The sequence below is a fragment of the Mauremys mutica genome, chromosome 11, assembly GCF_020497125.1.
Source record: "Mauremys mutica isolate MM-2020 ecotype Southern chromosome 11, ASM2049712v1, whole genome shotgun sequence".
Taxonomy (NCBI): domain Eukaryota; kingdom Metazoa; phylum Chordata; order Testudines; family Geoemydidae; genus Mauremys; species Mauremys mutica.
Genome location: NC_059082.1, coordinates 81,243,710 through 81,265,483, shown reverse-complemented (window position 1 = coordinate 81,265,483; position 21,774 = coordinate 81,243,710). Strand labels below are relative to the sequence as shown.

Below are 21,774 nucleotides of genomic sequence, written 5' to 3'. Positions count from 1 at the left end.
TTTAACTTTAAAAATAAAAAAGTCACTCTGCCATGACAAAGCTGAACTTTCCATCCAAGTGTGGCCGGAAGACAACCCCGCCCATCTCTCATCTTCCATCAAAAGCCTGGCGATATCACAATGAATTTAAACAGCCCTGTGCTGAGAAGTGTCAGTCGACTGAAGCTGGCACTGTCACTGATCTACTCCATTGTTTTCCCTGGATCCTCTCCAATTCAGCTTTCTCACTCAACTTAGAAAAACATCTATCATCTTCCACCCTTCAGGTGCACGACAGCCTGATGTTTGCTTTTTGGATTGTCACTCTTATGCCTTTAGTAGAATAGATTCTTTTGTTAGAGGGTATAACTGGGTACATGGAATGTGCCTGGTTTTTACTTTTGCAAGCTAGGATATGCCTATTCTTTGGCATGCAGGGGGTCCCAGCGGCACAGAGCAGGCTGGTTTACATCTGTATGGTCGAGACTCTTTGGAGCATTCACCTGTGTATTGCATGTCCAAACAGATGGAAGAGGCTCCCCCAAAATACAATGCAACCCATGAGTTGGGGGACCAGCTGTGGAGGCAGATCCACAAAGCTTCAAAACACTTCTTAGAATTCACACTTTGAATATTCCCCCTGCATCAAAGAATCATATTTCCAAGTTTAAAAAAAATCCCATAGCACATGCATACCAATCATCCCTATTTAAGAGGAACAACTGTGGGCGATTATGGGGATGTGGCTGTTTGACATGTACGCATGGCCACTTTGGTAAACAGCACCCATTTACTCTGGGAAACCAGAGATGATATTTATTGCTTCCCTACAGCTTTAATTCAGTTCCCCTTTGATAATCAGTTGAGCTATTTCCTGGGAATTCTGAAAAGTAGAGATCTGTGACTTTCCAGAGTCACTAAATATAGGCAGCTAACAAGGGGAGAGCGGTTTGAACGGACATGGATTGATATGTCCGCAGGCATACAGCCTAGGGTCAGAACTGCGCTGTTCACATGGTGTACCTTTAAGACATGCCTACATGCTGCAGAAAATTGTGCTGATAATTCAGCAGGTGGCACACTTCCCTTTGAGTCAGTAACGAACCAGCCAAGTACGGCATTAAGGAGGCACTGCGCTGTTGGAGGTGACACTTTCTGAAAGACACACCAAACAGAGGTCCTGACCGCTTGACATCATAAAAACTTCCCACATCACTTCTTGAAAGAGCAGGGGATTTAATCACATTGTCCTAGCCACACTCCATTTAGGTAATTACAGACTACCTCCCTAATTCCCTCACAAGTGACTATGCTGTTCATCATTCCCTGTCCTACAACAACCGTGTGCCCTCCAGGTGACAAACTCACCCAAGAGGTGGCTGAATTTCACTGGTAAGCAAGAGTGATCCCTGCCTACAGTTTGTAAAAAGCTTGGGGATCCTTTGGCATAGAAGGTTCTCTACACAGATACATTGAAATGGGTCCAACTGGGATGTTTGGATATAAATCGGAACTTCCTCAAATGGAGAATTCCTCAGATCGAGAGCTTTGGTCCAGACATATCTTTATATTCAAGTATCAGTTTTATTACATTATTAACATTTTTAAACTGAAAAGGGACTGTGGTGGCATCACATCTCAATCCTTTGCTCCTTTAACAGGACCCCAGAATTGAGCAGCTGCACTAAACCACAGAATGATCAGAAGATTAAAAATATGGACCCCCACTAAGCTCACAATCCTGAGTAACGCATTTCACATTGCCAAAGAAGAAGTGCAAGTGCCAACTTTACAGTGCACACAAGAGAACCCACTGCCAGCACCAAACTGTTAATGTGTGTGTGTTAATGTGTGTGTGTGAAGTCTCTTATGCTTATTTCAACTTAGGTTAACTGAGTTCTGTCTGCACAGTCAAACTCTGGCTAAAAGGGATACTCAGATTCAGAAAAGAATCCATACCAATTAGAAAGATACCAATGGCCTCTAGCCCCATTAAAAGGATACAGATCTAAGCAGAAGAGGATACCATTGCAATGAATAAATCCTCCTTTTAAAGAGAAAGGAAGGTATCAAACTCCTCAGAAAGGGAAGAAAACAATTTCAGGAGATGTACTGTACTGTACACAGAATGTACCGTAGTCATGTACTGTACACAGAAATACAAGTTTGACACTTTGAACAGGGTAAACATGTTACTTGCGCATCTACTCACAAAACAAACACCATAACTACAATGGCCAACTATCATACTTGATGCAGCAGAATAGGGCTTTCTAGCTGGAACTGTTTGAGAATATTCAAGTGGCACATGTCTGTGATTCCAATAATGATCTAACAATGGCCTCTTCGTAACCTTTGCCAACAGCAGGAAAAGGGTTTGCTACACACACAGCCCTGGTGCATTCTTGTGATCCATCACTGAATGAACTGGTGATCAATATAGTCCATTGCACTCCACTGCTCCTTCACCAGATATGCATGCCAAGCTAAATTCCAGAAGTTTCAAGGCCTTTTGGGAAGTCTCGTTTTTGGTGCTGCAACTGCAGAACTTGCAAAGGGGAAGGGTTGTTTGGTTGGTTTTGGCATGTAGTTTTCAACCATACAAAGCAGTGACCATAGCGACGATATCACCAAGACATATTTTGCATTTCTATGAAACCTTTATATCACAAGGTCTCAAAATGGTGGATTAACTCAATCTCAGAGCTCCCCTGAAGCAGGTGAGATATACAGGCAGATCTGTTCAAGCACAATTGGAATCCAACCACCTCTGGAGTAGGAGGTAGTCATTTAACAGAGCACAACAGGCTCCTTCATTCTAAACACTGACAATAATTTGTATGAAATTTGGGAAAATCATTTAACTTCTCTGCCTCACTTCAATCACTCTAACACGGGAATAAAAATACTTCACCGGGGAGTTGCAAGGCTCAATCAAGTTGATAATTGTACAGCATTTTGAAGATTACCATGCTACCATATATCCTTTATTATCACCATAGTTAATGACTCTAATCTAGAATCCTTTCTTGCACTATTATAAGACTGACTTTTCCTAGTGCTTTTCCTAGGAAGGAGAGGTCTTATGATACCCAAACTTCCTTAGACCATAAGCTCCTTGGGACAGGAAATATGTTTTTCTATGGGGATAGGCAATCCTCAGCACATTGTGGGTGCTACCATAATACAAATACTACCTAATTTCCAGTTAACAATCTGCTCAGCTCAAAGAGATTTCCAGGGAGAAGTAAGGAACTGGGTCTGAGGACTGAAGGATCATTCATACACTCAAAATGAAACCTAGGTAAGGAACAGCTACCCAAACAGTGGAAGAAGCAGAGCTCCACATCCAGTAACTACAGGGTTGTGATGTAAGCTATAGAAGTCTGTGTATGAAAATCATTTCGTTATTCTATTAAAGCCCGGACATAGTAAGGCACAAAGTCTGAGAGCAATACATAGCTTAGTTAAAAAATGTTGCTAGATCAGCTGACCAGCTACACATATTTACATTCCTATACCGAGAGACAATAAAATAGCATCTTCTGGCCAAACACAGGTTACATAGATTGACATCCAGTTGACTTGGCAAACTGCTGAAGAAAATTACTTGCAAGAAAAAGATCCATTCCAAAAAGTTATGCACTCATTCCAGCATCACCATTTGCATCAGCCCTTCCTAAGATGTATTTTATCCCTTATATTCATTTACATAATTGCTGCAATCAAAGACACTACTTTACAGTAATAACTTTAATGGCAGATTTTTCCAGAGTATTCTTTTTAAAAGATACCCAGCAAGTTTGGTGCACCCATTTGTTAGCAAGAACAAAGAAGCCTAAGCTACATCTCATAGGAAATTACTGGTGTCAAAAGGGACAGTGGCTTTTTTTGTTTTTGTTAGTTTAACTCTATGGAGGACCACACTGACAATGCTGAATACGGCATTCCAGGCCATAAATCTTAGATTGTCACTTAAATGGGTAAATGACAGATTGTCAACCACCTAGTTTTCAAAATGATTGCTGGTGTTTTCTACATGCTGGCTTTCAGTGGAGGAGCTGGAGTCTTTCCAGTTTAATACAGGTACATGGCCTTATAAACCAGAGTACTCGTGCATCTTCAAGTTTGCTTCTCCATTTACAGGAATGAAAGTTAAAAAGGTGCCGGAGAACATCCGACATACATGGCAATGATCCAGAGGGCACTGGAATATTCTCATTAGCGACTGAAGAGTTACTTCATCAGCGTATGGAGTTGCAAAGGGACCCAAAAAATTTTTTAAAAGATTCAGAATACGTCACCGTGACAAGTTTACGATTAAACATTTATATTGTAGTAGTACTTAGAAACCTCAGGCAACCTAGGGGCTGCACACAAACATAAGAAAGGACAGTCCTCCCTCAAAGAGCAGAGAGTCTAAAAGACGGAAACATAACAGGTGGATGAGACAAGCAGGCTGGGGTGGAATGGGGGAGATGGGGTAACGGAATACATACAAAAGTGACCGTTCATTACCCTCAATGTGGAACAGACAGCGCAGGGCGATCAGCACCTTCCAGGCTCAGGGCCTAACAGAGCAACTTTCTTACACGCTAAAGCAAGGCCAAAGTTCTCTCCTGCTTTCGTTCGCTACCTGACACTGTAATCATTGATAGTGGGAACTTCTATAGCATCTTTCATCGATGGGGCATTTAAGCACTTGACAATTTTGCAGATGAGGAACAGAGACTAAGTGCCTTGCGACAGGTCAAACAGCAAGTCAGTGGCAGGCCTGTCCCCTTTTCTGAGGAGAGGGTCCTATGCAGAACCAAATGCAGCTCAGAACCCACGGCTTGAACATTACTGCCCTCAGCCATCTGGCCTCCAAATGACCAACTTGCATAAAAGCTCATCTCTGCCTGGGATCAGTGGAGAATTCTGGGAGCTAGTTCAACACATTTGAGGCTCTCAGATAAGTCAGACCTGGATAAAGGGAAGTTGCCCCTTATTGAGAGCATAATTAAATTAAAACAAAATGCTTTCGTGAACATGGGGGGAAGGAGGTAGGCTGGGGGGTGAATCAGACAAGCTATAAATTAAACCAGAGGATATGAATACCATGCAAGCTGCAGTGTGAGGGTTAACGTGGGTCTGGAAACAGTTTAGAGAAAACCTGGTGTGGCTAGGGGCCAGCTTGAATTTAGTTGCTTTGGGCTAATCGTTTCCTTCAGGCAGGCTACTCTAGTGCACTAATAGGTTTTAATAAAAACTTCCAATTGGGCCAGTAAACCCCTCATTAAGCTGTTTTTAAAGCATGAATTTAAGAGCGGCGAGGGTAAGAGGTCATGAGGAGTATTTAATTCACAACGGCTGGCAAGAGGTGCTGTTGTGATTGAAAACACCAGAGTTCAAGTGTCCAGGGCCACATAAACATCCGACTCTGTCACTAGACCTGGTGAAGTGACAGTTTGAAAAATAGATTTAATAAGGCAGAGGGAAAAGTTTCCCACTCTTACACGAGAAATAGGAACACCAGATCACAACGTTAGCCAGGAAAAGGAATTATCAGCATCCAACCACCCCCCCAAAAAACGGAATTCCATCACCATATGGGTGTCCAAAGGGGTATTCCCAGAGGGGTTTATTAAAATTCTTACGGCATGAAACTAGACTCTGCATATCTGTAAACAGAAAGCAAATTCCACAAATTAAAAAAAATTATCTTGTCCTGCTCATTCTACTACTTTTCTCTCCTCTTCACCATAATGCCCATTACCACAGCATGCCTCAGAGAAGCTCTGTGTCACTGTAAGCTACTGATGTAATAAGTGCTACTGTACACTAACTATAATTCTTATGTGCTCTTGTGGATGAACGCCTTGGTGCATCGCCTCCCTCGGCCACTCTTGGTTTGAACACAGCATCCAAAATATATTCTTTTAATCAGAGTCTGAGCCCAAACCAGAACAATCGCCTAGCTTTGGGCAAGCTGGGATCCAGATGCAAATATCCCAGCTCAGGCCCACCTCCAGTTTTAATGAAAATGTCTTACATCTGTACTGCATTTCAGTTTAGGCTTTGGAATCATGCTGATCTGGCTTCTCCTTAACCCCTGCAGCTTAATCACATTTTTCTTCCATACCCACAACAATACTAACTGATACTGGAGGACAAGTAAGAAAACTCTGCTCTTTTATGCAGATAGGTCTCCTCGGCACAGAATGCTCCTTCCCCTTCTACAGAAACACTCCCAAAGGACATGTGCCTCAATCCAGTACAGTAAAATCCAAAACTCTAACCATGCACTTTAACATTTCATTGTATGTCAATGCAAATCTAAAATTCAAGATCCCTAAAGACCTTTTAAAAAGAAAATCCTCCTCTCAGAACAATTTGCATTGAAGTTAAGCGCAAGGGAAGATTTTACAAGTAATGGAGAATTATGGCTCTCGACTTCTTATTCCTCCTCCTTTAATCAAACACTTCACCTGAAACTATGAAATAAGGAGTCTGCTGAGATACAACATAACCTTTGGAGCAGGCATAGGTATAGAGTTATTAATTTGCAATTCTGTGTTTACAAGTAAGGTAAGAAGAAATATAAATTGAAGAGTAAATACAATGAAGTTCTAGTTGTCTTCTTTCCCCACCAGCATTTACTGATGTTCTCTGCAAGCAAGGAAATTCTTACTCTTATAATACACATTCAACTTTACCTATATAGGTCACTTGCAGGGACTGTGGAAAGTAGACTCTGAACTCTCCCCAAGGAAGCATTTATTTTGGCTTTAAATATGAACCCTTTCTGCATCAAGAATCAAATTAGATAAATTGTTTCCCCACTCCCTCGATTTAAGGGTCATGTTGATAACTGCACACAATTCTCTGGAAGACAAATAGATGCTTTTTTGCCTTTGACAGCTCCAAGTGCTCCTTGTAGAAAAGCAAAAATGCTACTCCAAAAGGTGTCTTATTACATGATGATAGGCTAGCCCCCCAAACAATGGCATCTTCCTGCAACACATCTGGATCTGTACTCTATAAGGAGAGCCACAGACACCCATTACAAATCCATAGGATTCTTCCAACCTTTCTGCAACTGTGCTGATCGTTTCCCACTCCACTGACATCTCGTTCTACCAGCATTTCCTCAGCAATAAGTGACATTATGCCATGTGCTAGGCTATCAAATTACTGTTTGAATTTCTGGGGTACTAATTAATACGCTAGAATGGCCAGACAAACGAAAGAAAGCCTACACAGAGCCTATGTTTCTGTGCAGCATCTCTTTCTATAGCTCACTATAAAGCAGAGATAAGGTGAAAACACCATGAAAAAAAATCACTGCGTTAACCCACTGAAATCAGGCTCCAAATGAAAAAAACATGTATGGGATTATTTTAGGAGACTCATAATGGGATATGAAGCCACTAGAATCAAAGAAATGTAGGGCTGGAAGGGACCTTGATAGGTCATCTTGTCTAGTCCCCTGCACTGAGGCAGGACTAAGTATTATCTACACCATCCCTGACAGGTGTTTGTCTAACCTGTTCCTAAAAACCGTCAATAATGGAGATTCCACAACCTCCCTAAGTAATTTGTTCCAGTGCTTAACTACCCTAACAGTGAGAGCAAGTTTTTCCTAATGTCTAACCTAGATCTCCCTTGATGTAATTTATGCTTCTTACTTCTAGTTCTGTCTTCAATGGGTAAGGAGAACAATTTACCACCCTCCTCATTAGGGCAACCTTTTACGTACTTGAAGAACGTTATGTCTCCACTCAGTCTTCTCTTCTCCAGACTAAACAAACCCGATTTTTTTCAATCTTTCCTTACAGGTCATGCTTTCTAGATTTTTCAGCCTTTTTCCTGCTCTCCTCTGGACTTACTCCAATTCGTCCAAAAACCCTACCCCCTGAACAGGGACTCCTTCAGAGAAACTAGTTTTATTCAGAATGGATCCATAATGACAGAAAATTATAGCTACTCCAGGGCTGGTCAGTGGTCTATGAAATTAACTTGGTGGTTTCTGGCTCATCCCAAACTACCAGGAGAGGTGCCCTTATAAAAACACCACTCCTGCCACCACCATTTAGACCTGTAACTGGCTGGTGAGAATCTTCTCTTGACCTACTAGGGGGTGTCGAAACCCTGCATAAGACTGGTGAATCTGTTCCGCTGACTGTGGCAGGTGCAGGTCGCCCTAGGATATTAAAGAGGCGGAAGTGGCCCTCTGAGGTGCTAGAACTGAAGATGTCATGAAGGGGAACCGAAAGGACAGCCAAGCTCCAGGAGGAAGCTCAAACTGGGATTTCACTTGCAGAGCTGCCACAAAAGCCCAGCCCTCAAGGAATTGAGCATCTGGACTCTAAGTGAGCGTGTGCACTCCACTGAGAACAGGATCGTGACTCCATCAGTTCACAAGAGCCTTCTTAATAGTCTCAGCTGAGAATCAACAGAGAAAGTGGTTCCATCAGGTTACAGTTCAGGCACATTAGCCAGACGGTGCTGGAGAAGCGCGCACTGCCAGTGCCGTACCTGCCTGGTGAATGAACAAAGGACTTCAGGTTCCAGGAGTATCCATCTGGCCCCTTTCACCACCACCAACTCGCTAAAACATGACATTCTAAAACTGAAGTTATCATTTCCGAATAAGAATAAAAAAAAAAAGGCAGAAGGATTACTACGACGTCACTAATTTCAAAACAGGTCTAATTTCCCAGGCTGCAGCAGCTATAGGATTTGCATTGTAACATACTCCTTTCACCTTTTAAAGATAAATAGCAAAATGCAAGCCTGTGCTCTGTGAAAGCTGCAGCATGTCTGTTTCACAGTTCCTTGCCTGAAGTGAGGAGTGTTTTTAATAACTCTTACCTGACAACAGTAAAGAGAGCAAAGAGCAAAACCTGTGGCAATACCAGTTGATCCCATTTGGCCTAACAGCTTGTTGTTATTTCCAACTATTGCCAGACTCTGGAGTTCTTTTAAATTCATGGGGACAGCCTGCAGTTTTCAAGGAGGCTACCAAAATCCATCCTAAGATGTCTCAAAAAAAGCACACTTCCTGCAGGGGAACAGCAACCGTCAGCATTTCCAAAGATCACTCCGGAAATTTTTCAGATAATTCTTTGAAGTAGATGCTACCGAAGTGTGGAACAGCTTTCAAAGCTCAGCAATATTTAATGTATTTCTACAGCAAAAGAAATGGATCACAATGTTGTTGTTTCAGCTATATTATAACAAAAATATTGTGGTTTTCCTGTACTCTCACAAAAGTAGCTTAAGATTTCCATCTCATTCATCTTATTCAGAAATAGCATTTTATCCAAAAATGAAAAGAGAGATCCCACTGCGTACAAAGGACTTGATTAATCAGAGCAGGGTGTTTGTCCATTCAGGAGATAATGCAGACACAGTCAACGTTTTTGGAAGAGCTGAGTTTCCTCTATGACCAATAAGGAAACTGGAAAAAATGTTTAAGATGGACAATACAAGCTAAAACTATGCTGGGTATCCTCAATAACTTTATGGAAGTAATCAGGTGTTTAAAAAATCCTAGGTTTTGCCACACAAATCCAAACCAGACCTGGAGAACTCTCCAGCAAGTAGATAATAGATGTGGGAAATAATATTTCTTCCCAGTTCTCCAGCTCTTCATAACACAAAGCATCATGCCTGAGGATCCCTGCATATACCCTGTAGGCAATTTCTACTTCTAGCTAGTTCCATTCTGCATTCCCTCTTCAAGGGTATGTCTACACTACCTGCCGGATCAGCGGGCAGTGATCGATCCAGCGGGGGTCGATTTATCCCGTCTAGTCTAGACGCGATAAATCAACCCCCCGAGCACTCTCCCGTTGAACCCTGTACTCCACCTCCGCGAGAGGCGCAGGCAGAGTCGACGGGGGAGCGGCAGCAGTCGACTCACCGCAGTGAGTAGGTCTAACTACGTCGACTTCAGCTACGTTATTCACATAGCTGAAGTTACGTAACTTAGATCGATTCCACACACACACTCTCAGTGTAGACCAGGCCAATCAATTCAAATAATTAACAAGTAAAGGAGGACTCAATCCATTCAAAGGTAAAAAAAGTTCTCTTCCTGTCAGTTTTGAGGAGTAGTCAATAATACATGTACAAAAAGAATGGCCTTTACACTAAATTATATAGATTTAATAAATTCTAGCTGTATGGTTTCTGTATTAAAGAGGATTTTACTGGTCAGTGCCAGCTCTGGAATAGGACTCTTCTAGTTATCTACAGAACCGGTACAGTACAGTGACAGGGCAAGTTTGCCTGCTCAAAGTGACTCACCCCAACTTGTACAGGTGAATGTACTTCAGTCAGGATACTTAGCACTTATACAGAAAGATGTCTGTTCTAAGCGCTGTATGGACATTCATTCCCCTGACCCCTGTGCGGTATTATCTGCATTTCACACCAATGGGAAAACTGAGACAGAGGTGAAATTGCTTCCCTGAATTCATACAAGCCACTGGCAGAGCTGGGTCTCCAGATTCCCAACCCCACATTCATTATTCCAGTCCATGCTCTTACTCAGTCTCAGACCTGGTTTAATCTTTGGCATTGTCACGGTCAAAAATGAGCTCATGTGACATGTCCAGGAGAAATTGCAGTTAGCCCAACCTACATGCTGTCTTTACTTAATACAGGATCTCTCACTAAGTCAATTTCAACATAGACATTACAGCAGTTTCCCTTTGCTTAAGGTATGTATAGAATATACGGAAGGTTTCTTTAAGGTTGATAGAGGACTGAACAGTGCAGAGATTATTATAACTATAATATTCCTTTGTGTGAGCGAGAGAGAGAAAGAGAGAGAGAAAATAATTTAAAAGCTACCTACCCACAAAATGCACCAATAAATAATTACTGCGGATATTTTTTCTGATTTACATTCACTTACCAAAGGAATACCTGCAAAATAAAATGGGAAAAAAATATTAAAATCTGGGCTAATCATTCTTATTGACCTTTGTCTCAAATTACTTTTATCTCACATGGACTCTGATTTCAAAATGTCTATGGCAACATGTCTGTACTAATGTAAACATTAAATACATAATGTAACAAATGCACTAATGGTGAATTTCTACTCACAGTGGCTAGAGATGTGCAAGGTGTATAAACAAATATTGAATGCAAGCCCAGCTATTTTATTATTTATTTAGATCTAGAATAACTAAGATGCCTGTCCAAGGCTCTACGCACCCTAAAATAATCATAAAAATATATACAATTAAATTAAACCTCAGCAGCTCTGAACTTGGGTCTATTAAAATTTGGCTAGCCAACCACCTACCCTCCATCATCTAGGAAACACACCCTCAGCCTTCTCTTGAGACCCTCTCAAGCAGGTGTCCTTTGCAGCATGCCTGGAAAGTCCCCAAATTCGGTCTATTTCAGAGCGGGCAGAGGGAGGACAAGTTCTAGAGACTCAGAGCCCTCACAGAGGGCACACTGCCAGCTGCCCTCTGTTTTATAACCAGGGAAATGAAGCTTGAGCATCCATACCGACTGTGACACTACAGTGCAGGAACTAGTGGAATGACTATAGGATGGAAGCCAGGGACGTCTGAATTCTAGTCCCGACGCCCATGCCAATTCCCTCTACGACCTTCAGTGAGGTCACTCCATGTCTCAGTTTCACCGTATGTAAAATAGCAATAAAAATGTATTAGTAAACACGACAGATAAGTAAGACACACATTTAAAGCGCTGTCCAGATAAATATTTTTATTCACTGAAAATATGTGGTGTCTTGCTAAAGAGTGGGGAACATCTACGCCCTGTCAAATCTAATTTATCAAGGTTGTCAGTTCTCCAGAATGAACCAAGATGATATTTATTATTATTCTGTCTGAGTTTAACAGAGGAACAAGCCACGGGCAGGAATGAATGGTGATACTGTACTGCTCCCCAGGTCTTCAAAGATGCTCCAGGATGAAAGAAGATATTTGTATTACTGTCGTGCCTATCAGATCCCATTGCGCAAGGTGTCCAAACCCATCGTTGGAGACAGTCCCTGCCCAAAGGTTTACACACCAAGAGATGAGAGAGACAGAGGCACGAACAGATCAAAGGACTTGACCAAGGTCACAGCCAAGCCAGGAATACAACCAAGGTCTCCTGACTCCTTGTCCAGTGTCCTAGTCGCTAGACCAGACCGTCTCTACAATACATAAGACTAAATGCATTATCCTGCAAATCCAAGTGGAGTAAACAGGAGTTGAAGGTGCTCATTCTTCACAATCAGCTACCAATACACATTTTTACTGCAACTTTCAAAGCTGCCTAGGGGATTTGTATGCTCTCCTCTCACTAGTTACAACTCAAGTCCCAGCCATCTGACAACACCACAAAATAAGGGTCCGATACCACTGAACACCCAAAACGCCTGTTGATGTCAAGTGGGAGTTTTAGGTGCTGAAGGAGTGAAGTCTGTTTTTTAAGAGGATAAGGCCATATAAGTCTAGTGCAATGGCTTTCAACCTCAAGAAACAGACTCTGCCTCCTACAGTTGAACCTTATGAATGCACACAAAAAACTACTGGTCTTCCTGCCTTTCAGGAAACATGCTACAGGGAGGTCTTATATAGTATTTCCAAAGGGAGGCAGCATGGGCCAATGGATAGGGCACTGAACTCTGCCATATACCTCCCATGTGACAGCACACAAGTCACTTTCACAACATTTACCTTACTTGGTAAGTTTACCTGAAAAAGGAATTATATATTACTGACATTATTATTATTATTACTACTACTACTACTACTACTACAACAAAATGTGCTAGGGCATATTTACTAGCAAATTACAAAGCATGGTAAAACAGAAAATCAAAATATAATTGATAAAATAAACCTACAAGGATGCATTAGCTTTTTTATAGAAGGGCCTCTCCTCACTTTGTGCCTAACTTGCAAAATTCAGTCATCCACAGTGAGCGGCATCCTAGCCATAAGTGCAGATTAGTGAGGTTGTACTGTGTGGTTATTCATTGATGTTGTTTCCAAAACATCCTAAGCACTTTTCAGACAAAGATGCAGCCAAGCTCCCTTGACAGTATTAAAAACTTTACTAAGCAACCACTGTTAGAGCCTAAAGGATATTGCTATAGTGCTGAAAAGCCCATGTTCACTTTCACAGGTGGATTATTTACTCACATTGATTTTTTTTTTTTAAACAAAGGACAGGAGTTCATCCAATAAGTCAGTTGCTTCTGGATGCATGATTTGAATGGTGCTAATTACAGCCAATTGGAAACCGGAGTTTCCATTCTGCAGGAAATTGCAACATTTTGAAATTTGTCCTCAACTCAAATCAGAACAAAAGCCACCATTAAGTAAGTTTCCTGTGGAATGAAAATTCCCACTAATTTCAATTTGGAACCATTAAAACATTTTGTTTCGATAACGTAAAAAAAACATTTTCTTTTGATTCATTATTGACTTTTATGTGGTAATACATTAAAATTAATATTTGGCGGTCTTAAAGTTGACATTACCAAAGCAAAAATAGCTGAAACAATTCAATCACTCATTTCAACTTTTTCCCCCCCATCAAAAATTTCCTCAAAAATCAACATATTCCCATGAAATACTTTTATTTCAATTAAACGATTTTCTGATAGAAAAAATGCTTTGAGGGCACTAGCGTGAGTGGCGCTGACACGAGTCTATCTCCTGGCACTGAGAAACATGTGTTCAGCTGCAGTGTATACATACCCAACTGGACAAGAAATGTGGATAAATGTTTGCAAGATCATAGTCTATACTTAGTCCTGCTTTCAGGCTCAGGACCCAAAACATGCTTTCTTCTGCGCTTTCCAATCCCATATACGTACAATTAACACTGGTGTGTAATGTACCACATGCCACTTTGTTTAAAGACAAAAAATTAGAAAAGTTTAAAAAAAAAAATACTTTGTGTGCTACTGGAGTGCATCCTACTGTGATGTGCAAATGTTTTCTCTCTCTCTCTCACACACACTTCCAACAGTTATAAAAATCAATCAATCCAAGTATTTTATTGCATATTTAAACAACAATTTCACACGGGGCTACTGTTGCATAGAAACCATTATTTTCAAAAGCGCAGTAAGTTTTAACATTCTTAATAAAAATGGCTCTTTATAAAAGATATCTGTCATTAAGGGCACCTCCACTTCACTGCTCTCCACCACAGTTGTGGTGCAGTTAAATATAAACTTGTACGAATTATTCTTTTTTCCTTGGCAGACGTAAAGAACCCCCTGAGGCCCATTCCAAAAAACACACAATCAGGAATTAATAAAAAATTGTATTCTTTTCAACCACATTAAGTTTTCTGACGTGTGTCTGTTGCTGATTACATCAATCTAGGCTCCATAACTTGTCATGTGATGACAAGCAAACACTTGTGAATTTATTTCTCTGAAGAAGCTCGTGATACAAATGCCAAGGAAACCAAACCGAACGGCTCACTATGAGTCCATAAACACAGCAGGGTCTCTTATGGAGATTTTCAAGACACAAATGACAGGAAGGTGCCTAACGCCCATTGACTTTGAATAGGAGTTAGGGGCTTAGCTGCCATTTATGCTTGTGAAAAATACAACTCTTTACCAACACACAGTAAAGTAGGACTATTTTTTTAAATAATGCTTTCTCTAGTGCATAGTCTCCCTTAGAATTTGGCAGAAACGTTTAATAAAAACAGATTACAGACAGAGAGAGTTAAGTAAAAGTGTGGGTTTGGTTTTGCAAATTGCAACAGTGAATCATTTTGGGTCTGCAGATTGTCAGAACTGGGAATTTCACAAACTCAACATACTATTTTCAGCTCATGGTGTATGGATTATATAAATCACATTATATTTCTGTTCCCTAACTGGATGAATTATGTCATTAGCCAGAACAATATGAATTACGTATTTAAATGCAAAATGGTAAATTGTGACTTTTACAATTAAATATACAATCAAAATTCACTTTTAAGCAAATATTTGAGCTAAAATTGTGCTGATTAAGTTTCAGTGCTGCAATATTCATGGAACGCAAAAATTAAAGGGTAGTGAACATGTTTTTAATTAAATTTGCTTCAGATGAAAACATTCATAAAAAAATTCCACTATTTATACATATGTTGTTGCTAGAAGTCGGTGAACTTGGAAATGTAACATTTTCCATACAAAATAAATTATTTGGATAGCTAATTGGAAATTGCTCAGTCTTTCAATTATTATTTTTTTGGTTTAAATATATAAACCTGACTAACCTACAGCAATATTAAGACCTATCCAGTGATGATGACCTTCAGTAATGGAAGCACTGGTTAACATTCATAGAAGGAAGTGTAGTTTCAGGAATGGATTTGATGTTCCCAAAGCATATTATTGGAAGTGAATGATTATGCAGCAAACGCCGCCTGTCTCCACTCTGTAAAGGTACTCTGCTTCTACATGGTGTCACTTGGTAATTACCATTCACTGCTTTTAGCATCAGACCCCTGACCGTCTAATTCGAAGGCGAGGCAATCTCGATGCAAAGATTTGCAAACTCAGCCAAAATGTGTAATCTCATAAAAAAAAATAATCCTGTCACATTAACTTGATGTATTTTCCATAAACCCATGTTGATTTTCATTACATTACCCTCCTCTAGTTCTTTATTGATCCAGTCCTGTATCAGCTGCTCCATTATCTTGCCTGGCATCGATGTTAGGCTGACAGGCCCATCATTACCCTAGTCATCTTGTTTACCTTTTTTTTTTTTTAAATTGGCACAATATTAGTTTTCTTCCAGCCTTCTGGAACCTCCCCAGTTCTCCAGTACTTACTGAAAGTAACCATTAACGGTCCAGCGAGCTCCCCAGCCAGCTCTTTTAAAACTCTTGGACGCAAGTTACCTGGACCTGCTGATTTAAAAATGTCTAAGTTTAGTAGCTTCTGTTTAACATCCTCCAGAGAAACTAGTGGAATGGAAAAAGTGCTATCACACATCTAATGGGGTTTTCAGAGCAGTGTGCCTCCAGGGTGAGAAGCAGGATCATCTCTGAAATACTGTCATCCAAAACAAGGTATATTAAATGTTCTCCACCTTCTCCTGGGCACAAAGCCACGCAGAAGACTTCTGAAACACCAATATGAAGAATCCGGTGAATCTATGTATTGATGGCCATGTGGCCATCTAGCAGCTCTCAATATAAGGAGACATGACTTCTCTGCTCCTAAGGACTCGACTTTGATGCTTAACAGAAGGAAGAATATTTCCTGAATTTAATTTTGGGAATGGATGCAGTTGGGTCTGAATTAAAAACAGCCATACAGGGTTTCAGCGGAGAAATCTCCCAACCTCAAAAAAGTGCCTGATTGGAGAGGGCAGCTATTGGGAAGTCTATTTTAACGGATCAGACGTACAACAAATCCTCCTGCAGAGGTTCAATTTGTCCCCATAATCCTGCTTCAGAGGTGAAAGTGAAATCAGCTACAGAGATTGCTCCAGAGACATTTCCAGAGGCTAGTCCTTGTCTCCCTTCCCCCATGTGGGCCCTGTCTGGGGGTCTCAAAGGAGGAGCTGGCCTGGGGCTCACAGGCAAAGTCGAGCATTGGCAGTGTTCGTGATGTGTCCAGTGCCCTCTGTCCGTAGCCCAAGCCGCGGAGGCAGCTTGGCTTCTCAGTTAGGAGCGTAGCTGCTGATGCAGGCTCTGGGGACTCATGCGCTTGCTACCCTCCTGCTGCTGGCTCCCCTCATGGAAATGGAGGAAGGGGAGCTGCTTGCCCCTGGAGCTGGTTTCTCCATCCTGTCCGTCTGCTTTCCTGCCCAGGGGGTGGGGCTGAGGAAACCCCACACAAACTGGGCTGGAGAAGAGGAGAGGCACTAAACTCTGCCCATGGAGACTGCCAAGCGCCCCGGCGAAACGCCCCATCAGACCTCTCTTTTTGCCTCTGGCCTAGCACACCCTGACCACGGCAGGGGCAGCAGCTGCTGCAAATGCCTCCAACGGGGAAGCAGAGCTGAGGGCACAGTCTCCCCAAAAGGCAAATGCAGCCATCTGGGAATTAGACAGATCTACGACTGAGCAGACACCGTCCTCAGAGTTTTTAAATAAAGGCTCGAGTTTCCTTCCAAAAAGCACGGCAGCAGGTCTGCCTGCCACCGGGAAGACAGCTAAAACTGCAGGCTACATCAGGGGACAGAGCGTTCCCCACTAGCAGTAACAGACAGACAGACGGTTCTGGCCGCAAGCAGGCTGAAGTACCCATTGCAATGGATCAGTGGACTGTAGCATGATGAATACTGTATAGCACAATCTCACTTAATCTCCCTGCATTGTATCAATCAGTTTGTCTCTTCTCAAACTTAGACTGTCAGCTCTTTGAGGCAGGGACTCTGTTTTCACTGTGTGTCCATGTACAGCGCCAAGCGCAATGGGGCCCCAGTCCCGTAGTGGGGCCTTTAGGCATTATTACAACCAAACAAAAAAAAGTAATGATTAAAGTAACCTCAAGTTACACACTTGGAAGCCACAACAGCCGACGATCCATCAAAGCGATACAACGGAGCCACTCCAGTTCTTCATTAATTTAGGATGCATCATCAAGTCAAAAGCGTGGGGCAAGTAACATCTTTGAGAGCTGGTTTCAGCTGTTGCCAAGCCTTAGTATTCCACAGCGGTCGTGGGGGGAGGAAATAAGCTAGAATGGTAATAAGTGAAACCACTTGTCTTGGTTTCTGGATTCATTTTATTGTGGTCACAGATCTCTAAAAGCTGGGATGCTGAGCTCTGTAATCACAACATCCACATTTAAACGGAGAGCTATATTTTAGAGAGTTTGTTTCTCTCTTTCTCATGGTGGTGGAAAAGGTACTGACAAGGGAGAGTTAAAAGGGATTGGAAAGAAGAGGGACTCCACAAAGCCTTCTGGCAAACTGAGAAATGCCACCTAATGGAGCAATGCTGGCTATTTAAACAATTATATGGAATTGCTAAATGACAGGGCGTTCACACAAAGCTCTCTACACGGTGTCAGTTCCCATAGTCACTGAAAGGGGCAATGTACCATTTTATTGTCTCCTTGCAAAGCAGGGTACAGGGCTTGGTTAAAAGTCAACCAAAAATTGAATTACCTAACTGAAAGCTGGTGGAAGCCAAGGCTTCTGTCTATGCTCATTTCCAAAGCTAAAAGTTGTTATGGGACCTGGCTTAGGCAGCCGCAGAAGTAGCCAAATTCAAATGAAGTCAGCTTTGGTTAGACTGCTCCAGTGCCAACACCAGTCACTGAAATGGCAGCTTGTGGAATCCGGCTTGAAGCTGCTCCTTAGATTGGACTATGAATCAAAAGCACAAAACGTGACACCGGCGCAGGAAGCAAAGAGGGAGAATGAAAGGAAGTATTGCAAACTTTTCCCCACTCTAGGTTGGATCTGACTCCTGCTGAAATAAACAGGAGCCTTGCCACTGAATTCAATGGGAGCCGGATCCCGCTGCCCTACTTTTATGGAAATCACCGTGCTTATTGAGAGAGATAACAACTCAAAGTGCAAAATTGTGCACAGCAAGTGAAAAGAGATATTTGATGGAAAAAAACAAAAAGGTTGCTGGTTTAAATAAGCTGAAGCCCTGGAACAAAAGGTCAGTTCTATTAGAGTATTTTTGGGTGTATCTGTGCACATGCACACACACATGGTCAAGGAAGACAGAGATGACAGAAACACTGGAGTTCAGCTTTCATATAGAAAATAGTAGTCGGAAAGTTTCATACACCACCTGTTGATACCCTGGTTGGCAGACGTATTCTGCCTGTCTGGCTGTCAGTTCCTTGTTTTATTCCTAAATAAAGTCTTCCTGGAACCTCCAGGATTTATGTAAAGTCATATAGAATTTCACAGAACAACCTTCCTATGGTTTTGTTTTTAATAATCCGATAGACGGAATATAATTCCCTGTTAAATATGAGCCTATAGAAAGGCTATCATTTTCTACCACATTCTGTAGGTTTTACGGTAGTTTCTACACAAACCTTTTGGATTCTTCCACATTGAAGTTCTATAAGACTCCAATTCCTTATTCTGAAAGAACTATACGTTTCAATATACCTTCTGCTATTGATTACGGGGGCTTGTCCCGGGGGCCTGAATCTACTCATTCTCAAAGAGAGAACTTCCGTTTATTCAAATATTTCTGGAGCGCTCATCAAACAACATGCCTTCACCCTGCAAATATTTACTCTTACAAGCAGTGCCTGGCTAGCTAATGAGCTTACTCTCAGTAATAAGAGTTTCCAGAATTAGGCCCTTAAAGAAATTAGCGAATACAAAGATTCTGTAGAGGGCTTGGACACTTCCCTAACCCCTGATTGCTTTTAATCTGTACCAATCAGAGCATTAACCTTCGTTCCAACCACAAGCCATCAGGCAGCTCCAAAAAGTTAGATTAATTAAGAAAGATGCACATATCCTGGGTGGCACTGTCTGCATGAAGGTATTTGGCAAGTTACAACTTTTTAAAAGCATTCATTAAAAACATTATTCATTCTTTTCTTAAGTCCTTCAGCTGTGGAATCAATACCCAAACCAACATACTGGATACAGCTGAAAATTAGATGTGGCATATAATATGAAATTTAAAATACTCCTCTGGTAGTACCACAGGGCTCTGCCAGAGACACTAGAGACTGCACAACCTTCCCATTAACCATGCAATCTTCTGATAAGTTTCTTTGACTGTAAACATACTGAGAGAGAGTGTGTGTATTTCCATGTGTGGATAGAATTTAGAATATTGTAGATGCCACAAAAATCTATATAATAAAAGCCACTCCTTCCCTGATGTGTGACCCTCACCACCACCTCCACTGCCTTTTGTTGATGATCTATTCATTCTTTTCATCAGATGAAATTTAAAATAAAAAGGGTGCAAAAAAATCGTGTTTTTCACTAACACTGTCTTTGAGATCATTGCATCAAGTTACATAAAGTTATTTTCCTGAGCTTTTTACGAAGCTAAGCAACTGATACGCATCACCAACCTCCTATGTGTTTTCTTAATATTACAGAGACCACTTGCATTGGTCCAATAAAAGATATTACCCCACCCACCTTGTCTCTAAGATTCTGGGACACCACCACCACTTAATATTAGACAGCCAATAGATTTGACATTTAGGTAAGAAGTGCTAAAGATTAAGACAACATGATAAAATGGCTATAAGCTCAAATTTTCAAGCAGGTGACTGGAGACGTTTACATGTAAACATATACAGTACTCATTGCTGTCAGGAGCATCACGGTGTCATACTGGGAGGACCAACTGCGCCAATGCAGCTGCAATGCTCAGTACCTGATGCAGTCATACCGTACTGGAACATCTGGAGCAGTTTTCTGTATGGACACAAAGTATTTTTACAGGCATTCCAGGTATCTAAACAGTCCCTGGAAATGCCAGTTTCCTAGCATAGATATTGACATGGTACCCTATAGAAAGATAAGTGCTATACAATATAAGATACCCAGAGCACTTACTAACTGATGAGTCAATAATTTTTTTAAACAGATTTTTGCTTACTTTTACACCAACTCAACCTTTAAAACAAGAGAACAGCCAGACTGGGTCAGACCAAAGGTCCATCTAGCCCAGTATCCTCTCTTCCGACAGTGGCCAGTGCCAGGTGCCCCAGAGAGAATGAACAGAACAGGTAGTCATCAAGTGATCCAGCCCTTGTCTCCCATTCCTAGTTTCTGGCAAACAGAGGCTAGGGACACCATTCCTGTCCATCCTGGCTAATAGCCATTGATGGACTATCCATGAATTTATCTAGCTCTTTTTTTAACCCTGTTATAGCCTTGGCCTTCACAACATCCTCTGGCAAAGAGTTCCACAGGTTGACTGCGCATTGTGGGAAGAAATACTTCCCTTTGTTTGTTTTAAACCTGCCATCTATTAATTTCATTTGGTGACCCGTAGGTAATTTTAATTTAAGCAAAGCCTAAACTATCTGTTTTACCAACAATACTATAAATCAAAGGAAGAGAAAAATTTTATTTAAGACATTTTTAGATTAAAAAACGCAGGCTCACACAATCATTGATGTTTCTATCCAGTATTAACCCTTCAGCCCTCTGAAACGGACACTAATCGCTCTAAAACCGATGGCCTAAGCAGAATTATTATAATTTCCTGGAGTATCATACAGTAACATGAGAAGCACTGGCACAAATGTTTTTTTTAAACATTTGTATTTAAATAGACAAATTGAATTTGTTATGGATCTGATAATAGGTCTATTGACTAGCATCTTGTGCATGGCACTAGCCAAAAACTAGACCCAATGCAAATTTAAATCTAACAGAAGGCCAAGAAAAAGCAACAAGGTACCTTGATAACTGTACAAAAAAAGTGGGAGGAGGGGAAGTGAAATTCTCTTTGATCGCTGCAGCCAACAGTTTTCACCATACAGCCTGACATTTGATAACTCTTCTCCAACCAACAAAAGCTCTTTCAGTCCTAAACTAATCTGGTCCAACTTCATAGACTAGCTCACACTATGGACGAATTGGCTCCATTAGTAAATGCCACGTCACTTCTACCTGTTTTATCAAACCATTTCACCATCATAGAATACGCAGGGATTTTCGAAGGATCTGAAGGTGCCTAAATCCCATTGACTTTTAATAGGAGTTGGGTTCCTAACCCTCTAGGAATCTTTGAAAATCACAACCTAAATTATTTACGAACGGCTAATTGCCTAGTTTTCTTATTCTATTAAATGTTACTTATTGCCTCGAAACAAAACAATGGGTGAGGGGGGGA

At 41.3% G+C, this 21,774-nt stretch overlaps 1 protein-coding gene across 2 annotated transcripts in view; it reads right to left on the bottom strand.

The window, feature by feature from the left end:
* The window catches only part of LMF1 (lipase maturation factor 1), a 328,947-nt gene that overhangs the window by 278,137 nt on the left and 29,036 nt on the right, over positions 1 to 21,774 (bottom strand). Inside the window, exon 3 of one of the 2 annotated variants that reach the window (XM_044980874.1) lies at positions 10,889 to 10,899. The exons of the other annotated variant lie outside the window; for it this stretch is intronic. Within the exon in view, the coding sequence (XP_044836809.1) occupies positions 10,889 to 10,899 (11 nt within the window). The remainder of the gene's footprint in view (positions 1 to 10,888; positions 10,900 to 21,774) is intronic. 2 annotated transcript variants of the gene reach the window in all.